Here is a 23,537-nt window from a genome sequence, read left to right as displayed (position 1 = left end):
TCGCCCCCCCAGGCCCAACTGACAAATCACGGTGGATGAATAAGGAGTTCTACGCTTTTAAAACGTGGATTTTTGGCAAGCAATTGCGTTTGTCGACACATGACAGTGACAATTTATTCTAATTGTGTTGCTGCATTGCAATTGCATTTATGAAACATTGGTACACCTGTCCCGTGGCAGTGAGCGCTCCGAGAATGGATCTTGAGCTACTTAAAGTCCTTGGTCGGAAGAAAGACCCTCACTACGCAGCAGCTTTGGCCAAGTTTTGTAACCATCTATGGTTAAAACTTTCGAAAACTTGAATTGTATGGCCCTCTTCGATGAAATGGTTTCTGACGACGAGAAAAGAGACATTGCGGAAGCAAGCAGAGACAATGAGGGGTCTGATGATGACGCACCTCGGGCTACTCTTCCGCCTAATCGACCTATTAGTGAGCTGACTCTCGCTGACTTCGCTTCGAAAAATTCTGTGAAGTTTTTCAAAATTATTGGTATTTCGCGGACATTTTTTTTGCGAGATCCGTGCACATGGAAAAGTGACGTAGACTATCAGAAGGGCCTATCTATAGTTCAACACCTTAAGGTTGTTAATGATACTGCAGAGAGAGGATTTCAATTAATAAAATATTTTCTAGTCAAGAAAAAATTGACAAATGATGAGGCTCAGAGGCAACATTTGTTACTAGTTGTTAAGCGGCATAGGAAAATGTATGAAAAAAGTGGCAAAAACTCTAGTTTTTCATATTGCTTGTTGTTCACAGTGCATTTGTATCCGCATTGTGACAGCATAATAATAAGAGAGCATTTTCTTTCAGAAGTTTATAATTTTAAATCCCCCAAGACCCTTAGAGCTAGGCAACATGACATGAAATTTGGAAAACTCAAAAATTCAAACTTTGAATGCGTTTCGGCAGGGTCAAATATTGTCCGATTGAGCTGAAAATTTTTATGGGATGTTTTTTCATGCATTCGCATAGGAAAATGGAAATGCCCCCTCAAATTTCAAACTTTCGGTTTTTTTGGGACACCCTAGTGCTGGATGTACGTAATAGAATTCCTCAACGGGAATTCAAGTAGATTAAACGTCAGATTAAGTAGAAATATTGTATAAATTCCTCCCCTCATTATTATCGCATAAACTTACGAGGCAAAACAATTGGTTTAGCTGACCTTAATCCTATTCCTAGTGAATATATTGTTGACTGACGAAGCATTAATAAAGACTCATCTCTCCACTATATTCACCAATTAGAAAATATATTTACATTTAGTAAAACTTTTTGCTAAAACGTTATACACTTGATAACACTTGATTGATAAATATCGGAAGAGGCCGTCCTCGACCGTTTTTCCTGCCCGTAATGGACGTAACACTCCAGTATATCATTTATAAATGCCTACGTTCTCCAAATACCTTGTGCCTCGTTGTATGAATTAAAAAAATCTTCATATATTTGAAAATGGATAGGTATTACACCAGTCCATCAACTTTATTTTTATCAGCTTCATGATGATGTAGCATTTAAGTCGCACCCGTCATCGTCTGAAGTTGATGCTAACGTTAATAATTCGTCGATGCAAGGATGAATTGAAACACGAGAGTCGTACGCTATGAAGTTCCAGTTCCCTCGCACAGCCAATTAATGGATAGTCGAAACTATCAACCATCTAACTTTAAAAATTACACTGCGTAAAAGCTCAGTAAAATATACACACACGTGTTTATTTAAGAAACACAATAATCTGACGATTGCGATCGAAGGACAAGTAGTCGGCAATGGCGGTGGATGAATGCGTCGCCTTAGACATGTGGAGTGGATGGTGAAATCCGTGAAATTGAAGAAATTCTGCGAGATGGAATAAAAATACAGGAGACGACGAAAAACCCAATCAACATATCGATGGCTAAGTTCTAACAACACGTATCTCAAAAATAGCAACTTTTTAGGAGAACAAAAAAACGATTAATTTGCTTTACTTGTACACTGAAATTACAAACCAAAAGTTCACAAAACTGAAAAAGAAGCATTCATTAACAAACAAAGAGTTGTTATTTGCTTGGACTTTATTTTTTAATGTTATTACACTTTGCTTAAGATACCTGTCTCACATCGGCCGAATTTGAGATGCGCGTTGTTAGAACTTAGCCATCGATATTCATTTCTTCCATTGCTTCCCAATAAAGTGTTCACTTTTTTATACTATCGTATCCAACTAGCAAAACATCACCCATTAAAGGTCATATGATTGGTTGGGAGCAGCTCTCCACTAAATTCTCCTATCAGCAAACACTTTAGTTTTCACACACAAATATTATTTGTGTCTTGCATCCGTCATCACTCGGTCTTCAAATCTCATCGGTGGCCGTCCATTTCCGCTCAGACTTCCTTCGCAACTTCCACTTCTCTACAAATCCGCTCTTCGCCGTTTCCACTCCACTCTTTATCGCCTGGCGGAAGGAAGGAAGCTGCGCCTCGCGTGGCGTCCCGCACCACCGACGAGGCGCCGGGCGTGCCGCACCCGAGCGATCGAGAGGCATCTCGCTCATCGCTGTGTTTACCTGTAGGTATCGCTGGACGACGGTGTGCGCTATCACTTCCTTCTGCTCGTTTTCGATGAGCACGTCCAGGAACTCGATGTTCCTGCGGTCGGTGGCGTTGAGGATACGTCCAGCAGAGTCTGCGCCCGCCGCCAGAGCCAACAGCTCCGTCGCCATCGTCTCACACATCTTCCCGGCGGAGATCAAGTCTTTGGCACGCTCTTTTTCCTGAAGTGGGGAAAGAAAAAAATTTGACATGCCCATTAATCGTAAATTATCCAAGCTGTCGACCTCAGTGGAATGTATTTTCCCTTGAGGGCTAGGACGTGAAAAGAAGCAATTCTAGTACCTCGAATTGATTGTAAATCGTCAACATTTACATGAAAATGCAATTCCAATGCAACGTGCAATTTACATGCCGTCCTGAGGCTAAATAGACGGTCAAACGAGGACAAAAATACAGGTAAACCAAAAATGCACTCGTAGGAATAGATTTGTTAACACGATTGTTTATGATTATGATTTAATGGTTAAAAGTGAACTTGTGCTTTCTTATTTTCTGTTAAGTATCAATTTCACCCCAGACACAGCCCTGGCCATTGTTTATAAACAAATCAAAGCGTTGGGAAACCTTTTTTCGATGTAATATGGTCAAACCGTGAAAAGAGATAACATACACATGATTTTTTTTATGATTCGCTACATCTTCCTCTTGTACGAAAGTAATTACATTTAATTATTCTGGAATTCTGAATCTGGAGACGCGAGAATGGCATTCATTGAATAAGCAAAAAAAACACATAGTTTTAAGGGACATGCTCTCAATGAAAGTAAAGAAAGATACGGGTATAAATAAGTGTAATGTGAAATATAAATAGATAAGAGAAAGAACTGTTACGGAGGAGGAGAGAGAGACTGCAGCAAATCGGTTTCTCGATTTCTCGACACATGATATGATAAGATGTGATAGGCACGTAAGTATTATCGCTGGGAGTTTTATTGAAATTGTTTTTTGCACACTAGAAATTGAAGGGAGTGTAAATGCAATGGAGTCAATGACTTTCTCGGTATATTTTATGACAAAATTGTAATAATTAATGTTTTATTATTGTCAATTATAAAATCATAACTGCCGGTATTTTCAAAATCTGTGAAAATTTGTAACATACTCGCGATCAGCATCGCGCGTGTCGCGCATCAGATTTCGTCTGAGGAAACAAATATTTTACGTGTCGTCCGGAGGTTAAACGCAACAATTCTGGAAAAAGTAAAGTTTTGCCGGACTTGAAAAAAATGAAAGAAAAGTTAGGTAAATCATTAAAATAAAGTTAAAGCTAGTAATGGTGTTGAAACAATAAAATCTTCAGCACACATTTGACGTGAGAAATGGTAAATGCAAGACGCAGGAAATGATAACTCAGAGAGGCCAATAAGGCCACTATATTTCGATTAAACATCATAGCATCGTCTCAGACACATCCTGAAAACAATTTAGGCTTCGTTCTGCTGGTTAGTGATTAAAAACCCTGCCGGAAGAAACTCGTACGAATATTCTGATACAACTGAATTCATAAATCGGGCATTTTATGCGTGTATAATGCGAGAAAAATTTCTCAGCTGGATACTGAAAGTTTCAGATAGAAAGTCGGGAAAAATATTAATAAATTACGAGTGAGATGCACGTCAAAGGAACGACAGAAGTGGACTTAAACTTCAATATTTACTGCTCCTCTCAAAATTAAAGTCAATTGAAGCGTCTAGAGAAACGGTTCGGGAGAAACATTGCTATTCTTCGTGGTTTGGCTGCGATTCAAAGCGATACAAAACGCGAGTGACGATGGAAATACCACATACATAAATATCCCGCTGAATATGTATTGGAGGGGCTTGGTAATGGACGCGTCCATAAGTGTTCTGGTGCAGCCGACGATTGGGTGGAAACCCTACACGTCGATAAGAGGCCTTCGATTATATTGACCAGAAAATTACGTTTCAAAGACAAAATCTTAGTCCCAACTTGAGAGCGAAAATCATAGCCTTTTCATGAGCAACTGGTCCCGGATTAATGACGTCATATGTTAATATCAGCAGCTCGTTGTCGTCTCCGTGAGGTTTTGCTTGGAGAATGTAAAGCAGATAAATGAATTAAGTGTTTACATACCTAGTAATTACGAATGGAAGATTACAAAATCAGAATGAATGGGAAGATTTTCAAATTTCAAAAATAATTTCCAGAATTTTGAAACATGGAATTATAATTATTGACAAAAGACGGCCGCCATACGTAAGAGATGGGGACAAAAGGAGCAAAAGAGGCATCTCATTGTCCAAGCAAAGACCGCAATCATGACAAAAGGCCGCTACTCTGCTCCCAGAGCAAAAGACGAGGGATAAGTAAAATGTATTTGAAAATAGCCACTTGGTGCTACAGGAGAAAAATTGCAGAGTGAGAAACGAGGAGAAGGAGTAATCTGACGAAGGCAGGAAGGTAAAAGGGATCGAGGGCATTCGAAGATTCTGATACAAAAAATCAAACTGATAAATGGAACATTTTATGCGTGGATCATACGCAAGCATATCACAGCTGGATACTCAGTTCTAGATAGAAAGTAGGGGAAAAATATTGGCAAATTACGACTGGAATTCCCTTCTAAGGTAGATAGAACCGGGCTTAAACTTCAATATTTACAGCTTTCCTTTAAAGGAAAGTCAATTGAAGCGGGCAGAAGGAAAATAAGGAAAGGCAGGGTGATTACTTGAGAAATATAACGGTGGGTAAGATTGAAGCAAAGGTTCCCCGAGGAAAGGCAACCAATAAGTACTAGTTAATGAAGGACTGGGAGGAACATATGGGGTAACTGGAGGAACTGGTTTCTGAGAAATGGAAGGCAGTCGTATGCTAATATTAGGATTGCAATACTATGAATGAATGGGTACAGCTGAAAGAGCGTGATCGAAGGACGAGAAGTCGCGACGCTACGTCATCACCTATTGCGTAACTTCGCAGAGAATCACGTAGATGTCTATTCTTTCCTTTGGAGCGTGACGAAGGGCGAAGCATGGTCACTTATAACTATTCCCGATTCACGGAACTTCTGTTCGCTATCTTCTACCTCAATTTACATGCGAGCCTTATCTAATTTCGTAATTTCCATGACATGCTATGTACCCCGCCTCATCACGAAATCACAAAAAAACCGTTGCGTCGGAAGTCTATATTTCTATTGAAAGCTTTGTGCAAGAATCTACCAGATATAAAATTAATATTCATATTTACTATGAATGATTATGAAAAAGTAAAAAGGAGCTTTATTTAAATGATCAGGTGGTCCTTAATATAAAATGGCTCATTTATATGTGAGCATTCAGAGGAACTTGACTTGAACTCCGTTGGGAATAGTTTAAATATTACTCTGATCCACCAATAGTACGTAAATAATGGAAATAATAAAGTTATTCCAGGATACAAGGTGTCCAGATTAATAGAATGTAGGAAGCAATTCTATAAGACCAGATTCTGGCCTAATGGTATGTTGTATGGGATTTTAAGTAAGATAAAATGAAAAAACGGACCAAAAGCCTCAAATATCTAACATCTTCTCTTGCAGCCCTCCATTGAGATATGTTTTTAACGATTGTAGACTATATAAAATACGAAGAAAATTGTGACCAATGGACTTTCTTAAGAAAACAATAAGATGACCTAGTAATGCATCAGGGGGTATTAAATTGTCGAGTGACATTAAGAGTCAACATCGCACCATTCCCTACTATATTTGTGGGCGCGAGTATTTTGTTTTATGTCGTTAACTTGAATATTATGCAGCAATTTTGCTAACGCTATGATAACGCTTAAATCTCCTTGATTTGTACTTGCACCTATATGCTACACTTCATCACTTTCACTCCTTAACGCGCTATAGCAGAATTCGGTGGAAAGCTGCTCGGAGCAAACTCTTTTCATATGATTCAATTGGGAAGAAATAGAAAGGCAGATACATTAGAAAGGAGGGGAGTGCACCATTAGTAGTACCAGTTGCATAGTGATAATAGATGATGATGTAAGGACTCTCGTCTTTTTATGGCCCGTTTACGGATAAAACAGCAATATATTAAAAAAAAAAAAAGGAACTCTTTTTGTGAGATTCTCGAACCCATTGGCCAATGACGGCATAAGAAATCAGCGCGGAACCTATAACACGAAATGAGGTCACGAGAAGGATGATCTGTGCTTGGCAAGGGCTCTTACCTTGGTGGAGAGGGTCATGAAGGTGTTGGACAGCTTGGCTGCGGTGTCAACGGGCGCCGGGGACACAAGCACGAAGTACTCGATGGGCTTGTTGTTGTAGTTCTTGCTGCACACCATCAGGTTGTATACAAACTGTGGGGTGGGAGTAAAAATAATTAAGACTCGAGTGACGTCAGTAGCAACATGAAGGCAAAAATAACTAGCTAAGGGCAAACTTCCTCAATTTCACTCTGCAGGGAGCTCTATTGTGACTTCACGCGTATCACTTTTACGGGAGTCACCCGCAATTCATAAATTATAGGAAAAATTCTTTTTTTTCCTCTCGGATGCGAAGCCGAATTCCTCTAATGGGACAAATCATTACTGCAGGGGTAAACAAAACTATTACGTGGAAAAGTCGGATTGAAAAAAATCTAATCCTAAGTATCACCAAGACGATTACACATGGGTATTCCGCATACTATCAAAAAATTTAGTTTTCTCTTGTATGTATCAATATTGCAAGCACTGCAACACTGAGTGTAACAAAAAATTACAGAAGCAAGTAAGGTACAACAGCTAAGTAACCGCTGTGACATTCGAAGGTCGAATCAGAGTGAGATTAAGGTGCCCATGTTCAACTTATGAGACACCCACGGAGTGTTAGAAGTGTCTTCCCTTCATTCGTTGAAATCCATTGGTAGTGTCCTTGTCGTTTTCCTTAAAATTTAGACCGACGGACATTAAGACATTTCTATTCTTCACCACCCCAAAATTATCAGTATGCCTGTGCTTTGACAAGCGTTTCTCTCATTTTCCTACGAAAAGATCACACACTAAGGTTTAAGTAGTTTTTTATCTAATTTTGGGCAGCTTGGTAAGAGTTTTAATAATATAACTCAGCAATTAAAACCAAACCGTTTTTCATCTCACTACTGTCGCAAAGGATTTTCATAGAAAAGTAAACCCAAATATTAACATATAACCTCACTTAACGCAGTCATATTCCAAGCCTTCGCAGGCTATTGAATAATTCCTAATTTTTAAGAATTTTAATTTTTATCACTTAATAATGGCCGTGTACCTCGAATAATTTTATCGTCATTCTCTAAGATTCCATGAAAAAAAATAATTTTCCTCGAACGGGATTTTAACTCGAATCTCCGAAATCTGGATTCGAATCCATCCCGATAGTGGCAAATGATTCTTCCTCCGTGGAATCTTCCTCCGCACTTCAAGTGCACATGCGGTTATGCACTCGGTTACGTTCGCTGCTTTCTGGACCACGGTTATTCTTTGAATAATTTTCCGCAATATTTTATTTATGTATATTCGCAATAGCATGTGATGCCATAGATTTTTCGAACATTTGTGGAACGATTTAATAAAATAATAGAGTGATAATGAAAATACTGGAGGGAGCGAAGTTTCTTCGTAGGGTGAGAGTTATAGTTAGGGAAATAAAGTTATGAAGAATTATTTATCAATTTTCTACAAATTTTCTTAGATTAACTAAAAAATTTATAATTTCTCGGAAAAAAATGGAAAATGTGCTTCGTTAAGATTTTTTTCTTTTGTCGCCAGAGTCAAGTTATATGTTAAAGAAAGTTTGTTTGTTTTCCTGTTAAAATATAATTTAGCATATAACAACCTATAAGTAACCTAAAAAACAGGCCTTTAGCTAAGTAGGGCACCGACATTCCAAAAATGCTCATAATTATTGCTTGAATCCGTTTGCTTTTTAAGAATAAATTATTATGGCCATCTAACAGCGCAACAATAAAAATGTCAAGATAATATCCGACTATCCCCGATTTCTTTTACAAAATATGAAGAACAGTTTCGTCAAAAAAAGCGGATGGATAATAACACCGTTGGCGATGAGGCGAAGAGAACGAACGGCCGCGTATTGCTCGCCAACGTTGGGCGCGTGAAAAATGGAGTCGAGGCGGTGGAGTTGGGGTTGCTGTGGAAGATGGTCTTTCCCCTTTTCAATAAAGCGGCGCAGTGACGGAGATCGGCGATCGTAAAACGCACAAATTTAACGCCCGGAGAACTAAAAGACAGAAATGAAGAGACGTAATAAACATTTGGATCGGAGCCCGAAGGAAAAGCTCTGAAACATCCCTGGGGCACTACTGACCTCAGTATCACGAAGGACTGCTCATAAAAAGATACATTTTTAAAATCAAGATATCATTCGGAGAATTTTAATATTTAGAGGAAAATGCGTCCACGAGATATAAATTATCATAATTAAACTTACCGTGCTACTCTTCATTAATACTAAAAATAGGTCAAAACACAGGGTTGATGTTTAAAAGTCCATTTACGGCGCGTCAGTCTCAAAGAAGTGGATGACTAAAGTTTTAAAACTTTAAATTCTCCTCTTTGCAAAAATGTTTTCCCAAGACGTCGTACGGTTCATCGCTGCTATAATACCAGTCGATCCATCCCTACACAGTCCAGGATGAGGCGATGAGAAAATTGACGTCATAGTATTTGCTAAGAAAAGGGAACAGTTTCCTTATTTAATTTTCCTTGAACCAAAGTTTAGGTATATCTGCCAATATTCAGGAAACAAATGACAAACAGAGGAAGTCCTCATTTTTTTGGGCTAAATGCACGACAGATAAAGGAAATAAAATAACAGTGCCTTAAAATTGCTGGAGGCATGGTAAAAAATATTGGAAAAAGATATCAATTAAGAGACCAGGATATTTAATCGACGGAAAGAATTTTTACAATAAAAGAAGAAAAATTCGTATTTCGTTAATGGACAAGCACTAATCTCACCAAGAATATAAATTCATATACCATAGTACTAGAAAAGAAGAGGGATTAATATTTTTCCAATACTCTTGATGAATTAATTTGTTAAACACATCTGTGCCCCCGGAGAACATTCCTGTTCTGTCGTCACGTTTCTATACACTAAAAAATGAAAATATAACGACAAAAATCCTGGCTTGAGAGCGTAAGTTTCACGTGGAATAGTAAGCCATGTGAGTGGCTAAACTGGAAGTCAATGCGCTAGAAGTAAGGCAGAGAAAATTGAAATAAACCATCAGTCAAACGCCACATCGTCTTCAACTTCCAAATGCTGATGACCTACTGCTACTTACACCGCGGAATGAGCTAAATTGCCAATAACCATAGTTTTGTGGCATTGCTGTATCGTGGGTTGCATATTGTTAATATCGGCGTGTTCAAAGCATTTTATATCGATAATGTCTCTAAAACTAAGTCTCTTTTGACGTTTGAGCAAAATCGCCCATTTCTTTTAAAATTCATTTTCCATAAAACGGCGAAGTTTGGACGCGGTCTGGTGGTGGCCTTACTTTCTCGTGATTTTTCATCATGAGTGAGACAAACTTTGAGCAATTTAAGCTTGAAACGATTGCTGAAAATGTCCCGAAAGTGTCAGTCGTAGACCAGTAATGGGACAGTAGACAATGCAAAATGCGATCAACGGTTGAGTGGTAATGATCGATCCTCCTCAGGATGCTCGCTCGCTCGCGCTATCTTTCGGACGTTTCCGCGCTCAAATGTCGCGGCGGATTAAAAAAGCCATGAAAAATACGAATTTGGGCAAACGGAGCGAGAATTATGCGATTCATCACGAGCCGATTCTAAAACGAGTGCCTTAGCAAAGATTTGCGATTCTCATCCGGAAGGTAAACGGTCGATGGACCACGTGACGTGCATCGATGCGCGACCGTCATTTGTCATTTGAAGTGACATCCGGGATCAAAACAGTCATTTTTTATCCCACTGCGCCCTTCCGATAAAAAATTGGAGACTGCTAAGTAATGCTTCTCTTCAGAGAAAGAGACACAATATCCAGAAACCAATACATCACTTTCAGTCGTCGACAAACATAGATCAATAATTTTGAATAAACGACTAAGCGAAAACGAATAAGCGACGGCGTTTTTTTGCGTGACAAATCAATTCTCGTCCGCAGGAGAATGCTTACAAATGAAGCTCTTTATTTTTAGGAGCAAGAAATTACTTGGCCATTCATCGTCACTGTTATGGCCACACGTCTAACTCATGCTGTAACACAAATCGGAATAACATACCACTTTTGAAATGATCTCGGTATTTACACCACAAAAACCCTTATTTTCAAGATTCATAATGGGTGTGATGGAGTAAAAGAATGGTTATTTCCGTGGCTGATCAAATCTTTACTAACCCTGGCTTTCAAAGCCTTATAAATTGCTCTATCCGTTGATCTTGGTGCAATTTTTCCTTTCCAATATTTACCTCATTCACACATTTTTAGGGAAATTACTATAAAAACTTGTAAAAGAAAGGCATATCTTTTTTCACTATTAAAAATGGCTTTAATTATCGCACACGATGAATAATAATAGGTATTTCTGTATTTCGAATAATTTTATAAAATTGAAATTTGCTTAAACTTTCAAATTTTTGGTGAAATTGTTTTCTAGTACCCTCAAAATATTTTGAAAATTTGACCCATGATATTATTTCAAGTTTAGCAATTATATTGATAGCATAATAAAAGCACGGCCCGAAACAATTCTTGAAGAATCTTAACTGACCTTAAGTTAAAAATGGTCACTGTATTAATACGAATGTTGATTTCATTTACATTTAAATCAAGCTATAATGCGAGTTCAAATTGTACCGACAACTAAGATATTTTTCTCCGTCCCTTATTAGAAATAATGATTTGAATACTTGCTAATTCATGATTGCATTTTCAGGAAAAGGCGGAGTACATAGAGGCAGGTGGCCACACCCCTAGTTGCATTTCGCTTACCCTGAAAATGGCTCTCACCAAATGAGAGCGCAATTATTGTACAGAGCGATTGCAACGCCGTGCTCATCTTCAGGTGAAATGAAAGTTATAAGCATGAAGAGGGCTACAAAAACGATAAAAATGATGTTTTGTGATACTTGAACAAATAATTTAGCTCTATCATTTTCACGGTTCCAGAGAAAGTATCGTAAGAGTTATACCTCATGAGGTAGGGACATAGAAAGTTGGGATTTAGGACTGCAGCAATAACGGTAGAATTACTAACCTATTTTTTAAAAATAGGCTATAATCTAGGCTGCTCATCCGAATTCACATTCGAGATGACATAAGATATCAAAGTCGTTTTTTTCACCCCTATTCCTCATATTTTGCAAACACTATTTCAAGTACCTATTAGGAATAAATGAATCAATCTGCACTCAAAGCCTCGCTGCGGGCATTAAAAAAAAGATTAAAAAGCGAGCGAACTGGCAGCAGAATTCAAGTTTCCTAAGGAAATCTTGGGGCATCCGCAATGTAGTACCCTTGGAAACAACTACGACGGACATCGTCAGGAAAAACAAAACACTCGCGGCGACCGCAGCGCAATGCCTTTCAATCTGCGTGTAAAGATCTTTCGTATTTAATTCGAGTGCCTCCGCTAGAGGGCCTGTAAAGGGGTGGGGGCATATTGAAAACGACAGCGCGCATCTCCCGTGAGATGCGCGCGCATCGGACGGCAGCAAACAAGCGAGGGCGATTAAAGCGAAACAGATAATTGCCGTCTCAGTTAACAAGTGCATGTGCGACGGTCGCAAAAGAGGAATATTATGAAAGGAGGCATTTTGGAGCGTGTCGTCGTGATATTCGCGTCATTGGAAGGCACGCGGAAGAAGCGAACTGGACTCGGGCGAGAAAGGGAAATCAAAAGCGCATCAATCAGTCATTTAATTGCATCGAGCGGTGGCTCTGGGGGTGGGCCAGGGTGTGCTCGGACCCACCTAAATTTTTTTCGTTCCGTCCTCTGGCCCACCCTAATAAGACGGACAAATTTCAGAATCAAAGTCCAAAAATTAAAATAAATTGTATTCAGCTTATGGAAAACACTGCCAATACGAAAAGTAATTTTTTTGTCCATATTAACTCCGCAAAAAAAGACAAATACAATCGAAGTGGATTTAATGACGACCAAGGCCCACCATTGGCCCACCGATTTGCTGGAGCGTTGCTGATTGGCTCTCGAACTAGGTGGAAAACGTTGAGCTCAAAAAGGAATAATTTTAAATCTTTGCTCGAAAACAACATGAGTTAAAATCACGCGCAAAAATGCCAAAAACTTATTATCCGGACATAAATATACCGCAAAGAATATCATAAGAATGCATCGAGGTAAGTGTAACACTTTTTTCGTAGAATCGTTAATGTGCGGGTATACCACACAGCATGTCTATACCAGAAAAGTGCAGCAATGCACACCGTTTTCGTGTGAAAATAAAGAATAACTCTTAGTCTTTTCACGTCAAGTCTTTCTCTTCGAGTTCTGAAATCATAGGAGAGCGTGTTGAAAAGCGGACAAAAATCTTGATTCGTGTTTTCCAATGCACAATAAAAATATCTGTAAAATTAATAACGGTGTTATTTGCAGTCCGATGTGCATGCATCTCACGGGCATCGCTGTCGTTTTCAATACCTCCACCCACTCCTTTGCAGTCCCTCTGGTGGAGGTACTCGAATGAAAAACTAAAGATCCTCGCACGCAGATTGAAATGATCGAAACGACGCAATAAATTCATTCCACCCCCAGGAAATCCAGAAAACTTGTAAGTACCCGAGCGGCAACGTTTAATTAGAAAAGGGGATTCTGTGTTGGTCTCCAGCAAGCAGGTGTGCCCTCAGGGCTTTAATTAGAGGGAAGCCGCGATATTTATACTTTATCACAAAATGTGAATACTACAATGTCATATAGAATATTCGGGGAGGGGATAAAATTTTCGGGTCCATATTCGCCAATGGCAGTTAGTCCATTAAGGAAGGTGGTTGAAACGGCAGTCGGCGGTTTCTGAGAGACATTAATCTTAGCGCATGAGGTCAACGTACAATGGAAGGATGATATAGATGAGTAGACTTTGCCACTCATAGATATTTTAGCAGTGGAAGCCACGACTAAATTTTGTCTCACATTTTTGTCTTCTTCAAATCATGATTTGACTCACTTCTGGCCCGAGACGCAAGCAAATATTACACAGAAATAAGTTCTATCGATATACTCAGTAGGTGAGGTTCCTTGATTTTTTTTCTAAGGATCATTCTAATCATATCTTCGTATTATGTATTCCTTACAAGAAGATCTTCACGATATCAACCGTTTTTCTGGGTAATTTATATAATTCTCTATATGACTGCATCTTAAAACTGCTTCTAATATGTATTCAACCAACTCGGTGATGAGCACCTCTTTTATATAGTTTTTTTTCCCGGGGTATCATCAAATAAACACATTTTTTAAGTTTCATACAAAACTGAAAAAAACCCCGCAGTCAAAAAGAGGCGGGTGGCAGGCATTCATTGGGTTTGATTTGACATTTGCGGAATACGAGGCGTCGCGTGCGGATGTCTCGTATCAGCAGAGCAGTGATAACAATTGATAACACGCTAAGCCCCTCCTTATCCAGGCATAACTTCCCCGATTCTCGGACACTCTGAATATGAGCTCCAATTTCTGAGCGGCACACACACATCATCATCTGGTGATCTAAATCGCCTTTAACCCACAACACGTGTATTCTGCAAGGCCGCAGTTTTCAATTAAAATTTTTTTCTTACCCTCAAAGTATATAGTCTTTTAAATTTACAGGGATGAAGACAGAGAAAAATAAATCGTAAGAGAAACAAATTCATGAAGCCGTTTGCGAATTCGTTTCGTGGTAGAATTTTGAAAGGAGTCGAGCAAATTGCCAAAGATTTTTTGTGACTCAGATGAAAGAAGTTTTTCGTGTGTCTCATGGAATTCATTTTTTCGCTCGTCTCAATACCGTTTTCTCTTTCGATTTTTATTGTATCAGTCCGCTGAGGCGCGCTTTCATAAACTACGCTTAGATTACATTAAAAATTAAAAAAACTCTGTAATGAATTTTGGAGAGATAGAAGGTCAACGTTGACCAATCTTCATTGCACCACTTCCGATGACGTCACTGTACGTGGGCAATGCCTTCTCTCTCTCTCTCGCTCTTTCTCTCTCTATCTCGGTGTCTCTAATGGTAAGAGTGCTTTCAGTGGCAACTCTGAACCTAATCAAAAGCTGAGACCAACTTCAGGAGAGAGAAACTTCAGGAGCCATTATTACAGGAAATGCAAAAAAATAATTGAATTAAGAACTTGAAAATATATTTTATTACAATTCTGAGACTTTTCCCAGTTAGTATGTATCATATATGTACTATTACAATCCATTTTCGGGTGTGCGTCTGCGTGCTTAATTTTTAAACTAAAAAAATCAACATAAATAATTACTTGTTTATTTTGAGTTTAAATATTAAGCACGCAGACGTACACCCGAAAATGGATTGTAGTAACGCATCTAATCGCTGCGGAAACCTTAAAATCATGAGTATTATATACATTGGGAATATAGTTTCAAATTGGAATATTCGAGAAGGGGACATCCGAGACCGTCGTAGTTCTACTGGTCAGACTGGTCAAGCTGTCCCGCGATCTCGCATTTTGCAAATCCAATCGTGGTCGCATCAGCCGAATATCACTCTAGTTACCGTTATTAGTCCGCGATGGTCATGGCGTGGGCCGTTAATGCTGGCGGGCGACCGTGAAATTCCAATTTTGGGGCTTTTGTTGATGAGCAACCCTCTCACAACGGTTCTCATTTACTCATTTATATGGTATGGTATGAGGAGGAACACACCGCCAGCTAAGGAGACTAGCGGGAAAGGGAAGGGTAGGCAAGGAAGGGTGGAGAGAAACCCGGCGTCGGCATTAGCCTGCTCTCAACGAAAGGCGCCAAGGGAACCACGGCTTAACGTCCCATCCGACGGACGGAGTGTTGCGCTTGAAATGTCTTCCACTCAACACTCAATCAAATTCTCAGATCAAATTCAAATCAGGTAAATTCTCTATCACCGCCAGAAATGGAACCCGGGTCCACGGGGTATGAATCCAGCATTCAATTGACCCGATTCCCTTTTTGTTTAATGGCTTCGCTTCACTTATTTTTGCTGAAGTGAATGAATTAACCAATGGCTAATTTAAATTAAAAGAAATGTGCAATAGGGTTGCCAAGGGTCAAGAGTTGTTGATTAGTTACAGGAGAAGATGGAATATTCAAAGAGAAACAACGGCATGTATAATTCGAGATTAATAAGATTATTATTTACATTAATACTGTGTCTAATAGTTATTTATGGAGCAGAAGAAGAATTAAATGCAATAATTTTATCCAAATACATCACGTAATTGACATCGCACTCACTCACCCTCTTGTCCTCCATCAGCTGGTAGGTGTCGTGCTCCTTGCCCATGAGGTACTCGAGGACGTCGTTGTGTCCTTCGGAGGCCGCAAACCAAATGGGAGGCATGCCGTAGTTGGTCTCACTCTTGGGCGACGCTCCGCTCTCCACCAGCAACTTCACCACATCGTAGAAACCGGCACGGGCCGCGCAGTGCAACGGCGTCCAACCGTTCTAAGAGAATACCAAAGGTATATTTTATTGTCTTCCGCGACGCCCAGCAATAGCGTCCATCCTGCGGGTTTCCGTCGCGTCAATTGACTTTTGACGTCAGCTGACTTTCGTTGAAAATTCATCTGAAGCGACGGAAATCCAAAATATGGACGCTGTGGAATCAAGGATGCCACCAAACACTCGTCCCGCAATAGTTCCCTAGATTCAAACGCGTACTAGAATTTCAGAACCAAGTCATCGAGTCTGTAATCCAAAGAGGGTGTGCCGTGAGTTGATTCTTGGACTCAGGCGACATAATGAATAGGGGCTCACGAAATGGACACGTGATAATCACGATTTGCACCCGAACTGAAGAAATTCAATTCCTACTACAAATTGCACTTTTCATGAGAAACGAAGACTCGAATCATGGAAAAATACACTGGGGGACTGCTCCCCCATGGAAAGAGGGAAATAAAAAATATTAAGAATCGAAGCATTAGTAACAGTAATTGTTTCAATGAATTCTCCGTAAGGGCATGGCCGCGTTATTCCGTGATACTCCATCGTATCAACTAAAATTCAAAATCCATAATAAATAAATTTATTTATAATAATATTTTATAAAATATAATGGAGTTTGCTTACTTCAAATAACTTAACCTATCTTTATATCGATCCTCCCTCCCGTTTGGATTCTTAAAGCGGTGACGTCACTTAGCGGGGAATAAACAAAAATTGAAAAGACTCAGATTCAGAGCCTTCAAAGTCATAAAATCAGCAAAAACACTTTAAATCCCATTAATGGATTCAGTTCTTTAATGAAGAGCATTGGGAAGAGTAAGATGCAATAAAACCATTGGAGTCGAGGAAACGAGTCATAAACACGAGCTGTAACCCTTTTAAGAATACGACAGAGCCAAAATTTATAAAATTTCTGCCAATTCAAATTTCAGTGCTATGTAATTAGTCACATTTTTATCCAATATTAAAGCACAGTTTATTAACAGGATGTTGATGGTAGTCAGAATACAAATTAGTATATATGACAGAATGCATTACGCAAAGAATTCTTCTGCACTTAAAACTACCAAAATGAAATTGCCCTCACTCATTTTTCAAATAGTTAATGTATGATGGCTGGATGAGGATAACCGTCGAAGAACAAGAGGTCGCGAAGGACAGCTCCGGATGAGTTACATTGGGAAATACGTATAAGAAGAATTCCAATGTAAAACATTTTCGCAGCTTCCGATGATTACGAAGTAACTACGAGTTACCGCAGGGTAAATTTCGCTTTGGTGGCTCCTTAATTGAAATTGCTTATCCAATTAATTAATTTTGCCTTCAACAGACGTTCTATTTGCATTATCCTTAAATTTTTATTCTTTGAATTGGTGGGCAACTTCAAAGAGTCAGGCTCACAATTTTGCAAAGGCTCTTCAGAGGTTTGTAGGAAGATTGATACATTAAAGAGAGTGTTAGCAACTTGTTTGATTTCGAGCAGCGGGATACAGGATATCCATTGCACGAGACGGGAGGAAGACAAAGGAAAGTTTACAATAGATTATTGATTATTACTTTTAAAATTGGATTTACTACTTCGTCGAACGCCGCTCTGTAAAAATCAAATCTGTAAAAAAATGATAATTTTTCCAAACTTTTTGGTTTATAGGGAAAATAAAGGTATTAGTGAACAGTGCCACATTGCTTTCACGTAAGCAATTGTAAAAGGAACATCTATTTCAAATGAAACGCTTGAATTACGTTCATTATCACTATGGAAATAAATTGGAAATTTGTTGCGGCGGCCTTAATTTATTTCCAATTGGGATTGGAAATAAATTAAGGCGGCCTCTAAAATTGGACAGAAGCGATTTATGTGTTCAATGAAGTGTATCACCTGCAGATTATTGTTATAAAACTCTATCACATTGGTCTATCAATTCCTGGTAATTTGGTTCGTTATAGGTTTTTACGATGATTACGCCATTATCAGTGAAAACCACAAGCTAAGATCAAGAATCAAGAAAAAGAAGGTGGAAAATTTTTATAAAATTTTCCACCATTTAGCTTTTTGTAATTTTACGGCATATTACCAATTTGTAACCTAATCGGCCATATATTGAGGCATGATAGCCTGGTGAAAACAATCGTCTAGGGGCAAGTAGATGGCAATAATAGAAAAGGAGGACCTCGGACAAAATATTTGGAACAGACAAAGAAGGATGTGAGTAGAGAAGAAATACGTAGGTGTGAAAAGATTAGCTGATAGAAGAATTGAGTGGAGAGTTGCGTCAAACCAATCTTAGGATTCATGACCAGCGATAATGATACTAATTTTTACTTAACTATAGGTAAATTTTACCATTGATACCAATTATTAGTAAATTTTAGGTAAAGTTTTTTGCCAATTAAGGAAGCATTTGATATTTTTCCGAGTTTTTTTTTCCGACTTCCGGGACCATATTCTGCGACGGTTTAACCGAGAGAGAGAGAGAGAGAGTGATGATTATCGTCGAGTAGTAGGATGGTTACCTTGTCCGTGGCGTTGATTTCTCCTCCTTGTCCCAGGAGCACCTCCACCATCTGGTAGTGTCCGTGGGTGGCAGCGATGTGCAGCCCGGTCTTGCCGTGTCGATCCGCACTCATCAGCAGATCCGCCGAGCGAGCCAGGAGCAGACCGAGCACCGTTATGTGACCACCGAAGCACGCCAAGTGCACCGGGTTGTAGCCCTGTCAATCAGTAAAACGATGCATTAAAAAACCACATTATATCCATGACAAAAGTAGGCCTCTTCTGCGTCGCCATTTTGTGCTAAACTTTATAAAAATTGAATAATGTTAAAGCGGTGGGGAGGCTGCTGATCGGGGGGTCCCGGGTTCATACCTCGAGCGAAGCCATCGGAAAAACAATATAATCAACGTGCGAATCGGTCCATTGAATGGAGCTGGCCCACCTCCCCTGAATATGTGCAGCTCACGCGTCTGTGGCTCCTACCCTCGCCTCCCCAAACCAACTGTCGGAGTCAATCACAGAGTGATTGTGCGAATCATTTTCTTTAATAAGTTTCCTACACCACACAATAAGTAAATTACACCGGTAACGCATACAAATAATTAATTATTATTTGTCAACAGGCTGGTCGGGGTGAGCCATTAATTTTCCTTCGTCAGTGATGGACAATTATTTGCTTTTCACTTCACTCAGGCGACTTTATTGTCATCCACGACTTAATATTAATTTAATCATCAACTACACACTATCTTTTAGCGACACATCGAAATGCATCTCGTGATGATCCAACCGGCCATTGAATGAGGGAACCAATTAGTAGTGTGGGGTTTTCAGCCTCTCACGATTCGCCCATCAAAACATCGTCATTAACGGAAACTTAGTCCCGGCTGCAACTCGAAAAACAATTTCCAACGTTACGCACCGGGAAAACTTAGGACATTTCTTCAATCGATTGGCAGTGTTTCGCGGATAAAGACAACCTCAACATAGCAGCCCAGCGTGGGTGCCACATCTAAGTGCGCTAACTAGCGGTAAAAAAAATATCCTCATCTTTTAAATAACATATCCTCACATGGGAAAAGTTGATATTTTGGCCATAAAGTCCTGGAAAAATTTTTAATCCACTTAAAATTTTTATGAAATATTCTACAGAATTTAACCATTCATATATTTCTATCGTTAAACTGAATAAATGTGAGTTGTATTAATTTGTGTTCTTAAAAAGTGAGCCACTCCTAGATCAATAACAACACGTATAGATAGCTTAGAAAGTGGATTGCATTGCATAGATGCTTTCGCACCCAGGCGAGACGCATCGCCGCTGCAGCGAGAGAGTACCTTCGCATGGCGAGGAAGAAGGAAGGTCCACGCGATGCGAATGGCGAGTCTTCTCCCAGAAATGGACCACGCGGTCACAGCGCGCACCCCTCATCAAACCAGATCGCTTCCACACGGAGCGCAAAGGCGCTCCTCCCGCGGCCCATCATTCAGCCCATCGCAGTGCGAGCGCAATCATCCGACATAATGGCAATGGAGCGAGCGAGTGGTCCTTTGGCTGCGGTCGTATCAGGAAGGGACTCGCTCGCCCGCCTCTCATCAAAACCACTTACATCCATCCAAGGCCAAAAGAACCAACAGCACCAGTACAAACACACACACTCCTCGTGTGATTCTCGATTTACATCCAATGCTCCAGGACAGGGGCCGGAAACCTTTCCATGCCCACGTGCTAACTGGCGACGCACAAACCTGCATTTATAGGAAAGGCCGCAGCCAGAAAAATTTTGGGGGGGGGGGTCAGTTTTACCGGGGACGCATTTCGTGACCGGTTCATTCGGAAAGGGAGTACTACCCGCAAATTTCGTGGAGGTTATACCGCTATTCTCCCGCACTCGCTACGGTGCCATTGTCAAGGAATATTTCTGTGATTAAAATCTGAAACAATTGACGGGTTATAGGCCGATGATGGAGATGAAGGAATGCATCACATTCAATGTAAAAAATTACACTTGAAAATTTGAAGACTAAAATTTCCACTCAGCGGATATACAGTAATTTGACTTAGTACTTCGAGTCCCGTGGTGATTTCTTCCTTAAATTGACGCAGTACCTGCTTGCGTGCTCGTAACTGTCGTATTTTGTATATTATAATGAAGTTATTCGTCTAAACCATAGTCTAATTTAATAAATTATGTGTAATTACCAAGTCTTTGCCTTTGAATCACACAGATCAGAAAAATCCACGAAGTCACTCCTGACACGGGGGCCTCATACAGAGTGATCATAGCAGAAGTATAAAAAATGAGCGAAATTTTCGCGTTCCCATGTTTGGTCGAGGAAAGTGCTCGAGCACCGCATATTTATCAAGGACCCGCAATGGCCTCCGGAGCAGCCACGACCTTTAAGTGAGGCAGATTCCTCGTGAGGCGCTCTGCGAGTCGTGTGTTTGTGTGAGAGAGAGCGAAAGGAATGAAGAGAAAGAGAGAGTGCGTCGCTAAAGAGGAAGGAGAGGGGGGGGGAGGATGTTCTCGACTGCGTCCTTGAGATCGTCTCTTAACCCCACTCTCTCTCTCTCGCGAGCGCGCCTTCCGATCCTCTTCTTGTTTATTTTTTATTCGCGTCGTCCTTCCCGTCGGAGGTGGCGTGTTGTCACTGATTTGAAGCATCCACCTCCGCCATATTGGTGGTCGTGATTATTAGCTGGTCGGCGTGTGTTAGATGCTGTGTCACGTACAATTTAGATAATTTACAATGAATTCCCTCGAATTCGCCTGCGCTAATGCGTAATTAAGGCTTGCACGAGTAAATTTCCACATAAGTGATCAGTGATCGTAACAAAACCCAACTAATTTAAGTAAATAACTTCCAAGGCGTTTACCGACTAGAAAAATCAATATTGAATAAATGAAGAAAAACTGAATCCATTTTATTATTGTCTGAACCATTTTGAAACAAACTGTTGCATTAATAACTCTTAATAATTAAATTAACTTCGAACCGAAATTTTAATAATTTTGCTCCTTCAATAATATCTTAATCAATTGACAACGTTTCAATGAAAATGTTTTTAACGATTTTCTTTCAACCTGACCAAGGAAAAAATGATTGCGCATGATATGAAGTCCATGGTACCAAACATAAAGGGTACGCTTTCGCAAATTTCCACGAGGATGAGCCGCATGATGACGACTTCGGGCGGTTTGGGAGTAACAATATGGCCACCGGTCTCGCCAAACAGGTGTGCGCGTGACCTGCTCTAGTGCCTCAATGCTTAGCACTGCCATCTTCCCCGGAACTGCCCCGCAATCTCCAACCGTCACGGGAGAAACAGGAGAGGAGCAGACAGGTGAATATGACCGATCAAACCAGAAGAGAATAGCACAACTATTCCAGCGATGGACGCTATATGAAAGTGCCAATCAGACTGCCCTTGGAATTTACGCTTAACAGGTGTTTGTGAAATAATAGCGGGTATGTTCAGGAACTGCTTTCGGGTCCCCGGCCGGGTAAAAATTTTCGGCACCGTCTTCAGAGAGACGAAGATGATGGCCGAATCAGGGGACGAAACGTTGGAGGCCATAGACCCGGATGGACACCACAGAGCAGTTCCTGAAAATTATTCGCCTGCAAAGCACCAAGTCTTACATTACCGATATTTTCGATAGTGTGTGTGGAATTTTGCTAAGATCTCATTTTTTTTAAATCGGCGTTAATAGATGGATTTTGACATTAGTTACACTTTGCGGAAACCTAGAATGAAATAGACAGGTTGAAAATAGTGAAAATAATATTAATTTTCCGCGAAATTAAGATCGCAAATTATATTTCATTGCTGTGATTTTCGGAAGGCAAAGAGATAAATCGATTTTCTGTTCGCAAGAGATCCTTCAATCGCGCGATATGAATCATGAACACAATGACTTTTCATTTTTCGTGGTTTTCATTTGCATGCGCCAACACTGCTTTTTCTGAATTTAACCGCATCGAGATATGCTCTTAGACGACAAGTTTTGCTGTATTTCCAATCAGCGCCTTCTGTTCGAGCTGTGGCGCAGCGAGGGGGGTATAGATAGGGGATAAAACCCCCCCGGAACTCAGAGAAATTTTTAGTTTAATACATTTGATTTAATTGGATTGATATTACTAAAAGAATAGTGAAAGGATTAATAAAATATCCCTCAGGAAGCCGTAAAACTCACCATTTTGAACCATTTATCTTAAAATTCCGCAATTTATTGATCTCGCACCTACCAATTATCCTGGTGGGTATTCCATACCCACACACGCCCCGGTATTAGTTTTACCTAAACCCCCCCACCCCCGAGCCATAATTCCTAGCTGCGCTCCTGTGTTCGAGAGCCAGTTGAATGGGTTTTCGGACGAATTAAGTTAGATAATTTAGGCGTCGAAAGTGTCTTAAAGAAGGGCTGAAATTAGGTATCCTATTTAAATCACCCGAATGTTTGGTAGGTACCTACCATGAAAGTACTTTTGCGATGTCAGTCAATAGTTGTACATGTTTTGTTTTCTTTATGTATAATTAAATTTACATTAGCTCTATATATCTTTGATGAATGTTAGCTTTTTAAAACTGGGAAAAGTGCAATAGTTGTCGAGGCTTCCTTTGAAAAATTATATTGTTGTAAATTTGTCAATAACTTAGTTTATGAAGATATGCATTATTTAATTGAATTTTTAATAGTGTACAACAATGGTCACATGAGGTGGCAGTTCAAATTGTTATCATCATGTAAACTAATTTTGGAGTAGACTTACTATTTTTTCTGCATGAATTTTAAAATATATTT

The 23,537-nt window shown here is 39.8% G+C and overlaps 1 protein-coding gene across 1 annotated transcript in view; it reads right to left on the bottom strand.

The window, feature by feature from the left end:
- LOC124158246 (ankyrin-3) overlaps positions 1–23,537 on the bottom strand; it is a 191,510-nt gene that overhangs the window by 39,111 nt on the left and 128,862 nt on the right. The window contains exons 9-12 of the mRNA XM_046533437.1: positions 18,750–18,947; positions 16,026–16,232; positions 6,789–6,920; positions 2,561–2,767 (exon numbers count right to left, since the gene is read on the bottom strand). Of these exons, the coding sequence (XP_046389393.1) occupies positions 2,561–2,767; positions 6,789–6,920; positions 16,026–16,232; positions 18,750–18,947 (744 nt within the window). The remainder of the gene's footprint in view (positions 1–2,560; positions 2,768–6,788; positions 6,921–16,025; positions 16,233–18,749; positions 18,948–23,537) is intronic.

The sequence above is a fragment of the Ischnura elegans genome, chromosome 4 (assembly GCF_921293095.1).
Source record: "Ischnura elegans chromosome 4, ioIscEleg1.1, whole genome shotgun sequence".
Taxonomy (NCBI): domain Eukaryota; kingdom Metazoa; phylum Arthropoda; class Insecta; order Odonata; family Coenagrionidae; genus Ischnura; species Ischnura elegans.
Note: the sequence above shows the minus strand (reverse complement) of the source record. Positions and strands in the feature narration are given on the sequence as shown.